The 6000-nt window shown below is 39.5% G+C and overlaps 1 protein-coding gene across 4 annotated transcripts in view; it reads left to right on the top strand.

Annotated features, from left to right (window-relative positions):
* The window catches only part of TBC1D30 (TBC1 domain family member 30), an 83783-nt gene extending 78872 nt beyond the window's left edge, over positions 1-4911 (top strand). For 2 of the 4 annotated variants that reach the window (XM_044280486.1, XM_044280488.1), the window contains 3 exons: positions 489-695; positions 834-884; positions 3021-4911. In XM_044280486.1, coding sequence (XP_044136421.1) covers positions 489-695; positions 834-884; positions 3021-3772 — 1010 coding nt within the window. In that variant the 3' untranslated portion in view covers positions 3773-4911. The remainder of the gene's footprint in view (positions 1-488; positions 696-833; positions 885-3020) is intronic. The other 2 variants (XM_044280487.1, XM_044280489.1) reach the window with 1 other exon arrangement.
* Positions 4912-6000: the final 1089 nt, after the last annotated feature.

Here is a 6000-nt window from a genome sequence, read left to right on the forward strand (position 1 = left end):
ATATAATGAGAGCAAAAAGGTGCTATATTTAGCACAAAGCAGACTAAGAAACAACCTAATTATACTTTAAAAATGCATAATCTGCATATTGCATGTATCTAATTGTTTGCTGTGAAATCTGATGGAACAGCCAATGGACTGTTTAACTGATCACACAGACTCTGCTCTGACCTCGGCCTGTACCTGACTACAGTTTTGGCTGACCCTTGGTGCTCCCCATCATTGTCTCTTGGCCAAGAACCTCTGGGAGTAACGGCAACGCCCACTTTGCTCCTAGAGGCCCATATGAATATATTAAAACATGATTTTTCTAAGCAATGCGGCCACGTTTTAACATGGAACCAACACAAAAGCCTTCCGCTGCCAAGCGCACATGTAACAGGTCTGCCAGTTTCATAGGTACAAATCTGCTGACAGATGCCATTTAAGTTCACTTTTATTAACAATTTTTAGAAATAGCCTTTTAATTCTCCTGGTCTATTTTTCAGATCAAAAAGAAGACCAAAGTTTAAAATTTGGCAACATTGCAGAACTTAGCCCGGGAGCAATTGATTCATGTCGAGGAGAATATCATGCTGTTTTTAATAGTATGATGATGGAGCGTATGACAACTGATATCAATGCCCTAAAGCAGCAGTACTCCAGAATAAAAAAGAGGCAGCTGCAGCAAGTCCATCAGGTTTACATTCGAGCAGGTAACTCTCCTAAACTGTCTTTTATACGTTTTTATACACCACCTTTTTTTCTCTCTTTTAATATTGCCGTCACCATTTGCCATTGTAATTTTAATTTTATTTTTTGCCATTCACTTGCATGTTTTATTTTTAACATAGGACTCGAAGAAGAAAAGATCCCTTCTGATCCTAGGGATCAACTTAATAATGGTATTTAAAAAAGGAAATACCTATTTGGGGTTTGGGGTTATGTTTCTAACATGACTGGTCATCTTTTGTAATGAAACATCTTGATTTTACTTGTTGATTAACAATTTGCGCGTATGGGAATTTGAGCATATGTTCTTGCTCAATGCTCAGTATGGACAATAAGAAGTTTATTTCTAATTTACACTGTCATGGCTCATAATGACAATCACTACTGCACACACTCATTAAAACCTAGTATGTAAGTATGTAATAAAAGGGGTATTCCAGTTATAATAAGTTATTCCCTATCCACAGGATAGCGGATAACTATTAGATCGGTGGTGTCCTACCACTGGGACCCCCACAGGATAATGATAATATGGGCCCCATACCCTATAGAGCCCACTGAAATGAACAGAGTGGCCAGTCGGACATGTGTGCTTTTGCTCCATTCATTTCTGTGGGAGTTCTGGAGATAGCTGAGAGCAATACTCTGCTCTCCGGAACTTCCCTAGAAATGATTGGAGCGGCCACACGCATGCACGACTGGCTGCTTATTTTAGGGGGCTCTACAGATTCTGGGACCCCTATTATCGTGATAACGTGATATAACCGGAATACCCCTTTAATATACTCTCCATACCTAATGTAGTGTCTGTTGTAGGACTCTAAAGATGTTTCACACTGTGAAGGATTACCATGCATACTTTCATTATCTTGAACCATTAACCATCTTTCCAAATATTTCTTCACAAATCAGTTTATGTTAGACTTAAAGATGAATCGTAAATATGGGATTTCTTGTTGATTAATCTGCTTTCTGTCTGGTGGAGGGGAGTTTTCATCTATATAAATGATGAAGATAAATTCTACTGCTGTTGCAGTAAACAATACAGAATTCCCTTATTTCTTTTTTTCCCAATTTGTAAAAAGCCTTGTTTTTCTCAGTTCTTTCATTTATTTGCCCTTCTAAGTTTTGATTATTAGGGGATTGTTGATTTTTATTTTTGTAGAGTGGTTTAAGGTTTAAAGATGTATTCTCAGAGACATTTGTGGCATGTCCACAGCATACAATAAATAGATACGTCCCTATCCGGGAAGGGTTTATATAAATCACCAGGAATAAAGCCTCTGTAGGCTAATAACCTCACTTGTCCCGGATATTAAAACGTAACTTTTACTAACTCAAATAAAAGGACTCCTATATCAGTGACTATGAGCTAAAGAGAAAGGGTAAAACTATGTAATGCTCTGTCAGTTCTATAGCACGTTATCTGTAACTGCAAAGATAGCCGGGAGTGCACTCCCCATGCCTGCACATACTTGAACACTGTATTCACTGGGCAGTATTACACCGTCCTATATATAGTGTTCTCTGGATAGTACTGTGCAGAACCACTATTCACTCTTGTGTGGGCTCTATTGTATTGTGCTGCACTTGTTTCCAGACCTGACACAGGCATCAGAAACTAAAAATCTAAACTGTCCCCCAACATGTTTCGCCAGCTAATCTGGCCTTCATCAGGGGTATCGGACAGACTTCGGTCAGTCTGTCTGATACCCCTGATGAAGCTCACAGTCACTGATATAGGAGTCCTTTTATTTTAGTTAGTAAAAGTTACGTTTTAATATCCGGGACAAGTGAGGTCATTAGCCTACAGAGGCTTTATTCCTGGTGATGTCCACAGAATATGCCATAATTGTCTAATAGATGCGGGTCCCGTCTCGCCCCACTGGCCGTCGTGTCCAGGCTGTGAGAGATGACTCGCTGTGTTATACTGTTTCTGTAACTTGCATTCACTCCTATTATAAAAACAGTGTAACACAGCGAGCTCAGCAGTTTCCTTAAACCAAGCTACCTCATGAAGCTTGGATGTTGCCGTCAGTAAGATAGATGTGGGTTCACTTTTAGCACCTGCACTAATAAGACATTATTAGACTTACCCTGTGGATATGCCATCAATGTCTGAGATAAGAATAGGCCTTCACAGTAGGTCTGACTATATCCTGAAATAAACCACCCATTGTGACTATAAATGCCAAAATCCATCTTTATTCATAAATAATTGCAGACGGGAGTTGGTGTGGTAAACTGGTGTGCCTGACAAGTGGCTTTACGTATTTGACATCTTAAAATGTTGTGTAACCTCATTTCAGATAAAGGACCTGTGAGCAGCATACTGCCATCTCAAGTTAATCATTCCCCAGTAATAAACCATCTGTTACTCGGCAAGAAGTTAAAGCAAGTAAACAAAGCTGCTAAAAATACAGTCGTCCAGTTACCAACCTCGAAGTCCATGATCCTACCCAACGAAGAAGCCAAAGCAAAGTTGAATTCTCCATGGCGGACCCACATTCGCGTTCATAGAAAAAATATAGCAAAGGCCAAAGGCTATGGGGACACAATTGGCCTGATAGAAGAGCAAAATGAAGTTTTCAAAGATCAGGTTGATGCAGCCAAAGAACCAGAGGACATTGAGGACGACACTTCCACAGTGGAGAGCGGAGACATAAGCTTAGATAGGACTGTTATGAAGGCTGATGGACATTCTCCGGAGCCTGTTTTTGAAGATGAAAATGCAAATGTAACTGTTGTGCAGAGCAAGCTGGAGACTTTGGAGCTGAGCACCAGTGATGAATCTAAAGACATGTCTGAGGTGATCCAGAATATTCAAAGAACCCCATCAAAGTCGCACAGCTCCTCAAGTGAAAGTGGAACTTCATTAAAATCACCAAAAGGGCCTGTTTTCAGCCCCTTCCCATGTGTTAAGCCTCTTAGGAAATCTACAGCTGCTAGGAATCTGGGGTTGTATGGGCCAAATAATAGAACCCCAACCGTAAATTTCCCTCATATGAGCAGAAGTTTCAACAAGCCTGCTAATGGTGCGACTGGGAGCAAAAAACGATAACGGCACTTTATTCCCTATGTAGACTCTTTTTGATTTCATTTTCTCTGTCCTTACATTTTCATAGCTCTCGTGGAAAATTTGTCCACATGTAACATGTTTCTGTAGATTTGTGGTTCCACATAAGAGACTTTTCTTGGGTATTAAAGGAGAATTTGGCAGTAAAAGGCTGCAAATGAGGGGGACTGATATGGCAAGAATAATTTCTACGTCCATTATGTATCATTCTTGGTATTTTTGTCATTGCTTTTTGGAATCTTAATTGTTTGCTGTCACGTTAGAATTCTTTATCTGCTAAGTAAGTGTGACTGGCATAATGTGATACAGAAAGCTTAGTCTTGATGTGCTATAAATAGGAAGCCACAAAAAGTCATTCGTCCAATTTCAGTGGAACTTTTTTTTTCCAAACCAATATTTATATACTGGATGTAAATTACAAATCTAATATAATTATTTGTTATTATAAGGGAATATATAAAAAAAAATAATGAACATTTTGCAGAATCGTTGCCAAATGCCAGCATATGCAGTGGCCACCTGGTCTATGCTTCAGACTTGCTTAATTGACACACAGGTAAGTTATTGCAGAGCAACAGAAATGTGGGATATTTATATTTTTACATCGGGGTGTTGTTGTTTACTATCATGTAATCCTATTTAATTATATACCTTTCCTGTATATTCAGAAATCATGTACATGGCTTAGGTTTGAGTAGTGCGGCAGGATGGTTAGGAAGCTTGCTTACCCGCATTGTGGCCTGAGAAATGTCCTTGTCAGAAAGTGAAGAACCAGTTTTCATGTGAACACCTCATTTCTGCATGCTTTAATTTGCATCCTGTGTTGGCTTGTTCTTCACATGTGTTATTAGAAAGAGGTGGTTCTTTCTAGAAGACAGTTAAGATGTTCTTGCAACTCTTTGTCTCTGTTCCCATAGGAAAAAGTTTCACTGATGTGGTAACTTTACTTTTGACTTTGTAAAATGTCTAGCTACTTGTAATGCTGATTCCCAAATATTACTTGTTCATATTTGAAGTGCCAAATGCATGGTTCTCTAGAAAGGTAAAACTGCAAGGTGGAATCTAGATATGTGCTATGTGTTGTCTCCTTTCCTTCTTTTCAGTAATAAAGTACTAGAACAGCATGGTGTTGGTGTCATGATTATCGAGATGCTCTTCAAGGTCAGAAACCTGCAGATTCTATGGATTATTGGTTGGTCACTTATACCTCAAGGTGCACACATGATAGTTCTGGCTCAGACACACAGGGAGCAGCCTACAAAAGAAGCTTCGAGGGAAAACTATGGGCAAATGCTGAATTTTCAAGTCTCACTTTAATTCACATGAAATAAAACCGAGTCATATTTAAATTCAGGTTGTATAGTGAGCTACTGAATAGACCCTAAGGCAGTGATGGTGAACCTTTTACAGACAGAGTGCCCAAACTGTAACCCAAAACCCACATATTTATCTCAAAGTGCCAACACGGCAATTTAACCTGAATACTACAGTTCTGATACAGTATATCTTCCATGTACTTTATCATTTAGCTATAATAGCCTGCCTACATTCAATGCGCCGCCCGTGCCGTTCATAGTGCGCCCTGCGCTGATGAATGGCAGGGAAAGTCTAAGGCATATTGGTACACCATAGATTTTTTCCAGGGAGCGGGTGCTCAGAGAGAGCTCTGAGTGCCACCTCTTGCACTTGTACCATAGGTTCGCCACCACTGCCCTAAGGCAATGGCAACATTGAATGGAAATGGAAGACTTCCACTTGTAGAAAACACATCCAAACTGAATCATCAACATTGAAAATCTACGTTTTGAGATTATGGGGAAAAAAAAAACAAAAACATGGATTTATAGGTGTTTTGTGCATGCTGCTAATCCCATATGTATACGTAGATTTGTTTTATTGGTGTCAAAAATATGAGCAGATTTGCTATTTTATTATAAAACATATGTATTTTAGGAATATGAACTAATCTCTCATGTGCTTATGTTTGTGAGCGTCAGTCCAGTTTTACACGTCAGTCCAGTTTTTAGTCCAGGAAACGCGTTCCGTGTGTGAGCAGTATTTCCTGGACTAAACACTGCTCCTCTGAAGTGAACCAGCAGTGAAGCAGCAGTGTCTCACCGTGGGTCTGCTGAACTTTACTCACCTGATTCTGTAACTACATTTCACAGCATCATAAATCATTATAATGCGAGTTTATTTCAGAGGAGCAGTGT

This window comes from Bufo gargarizans, chromosome 2 (genome assembly GCF_014858855.1).
Source record: "Bufo gargarizans isolate SCDJY-AF-19 chromosome 2, ASM1485885v1, whole genome shotgun sequence".
NCBI classification, from domain to species: Eukaryota; Metazoa; Chordata; class Amphibia; order Anura; family Bufonidae; genus Bufo; species Bufo gargarizans.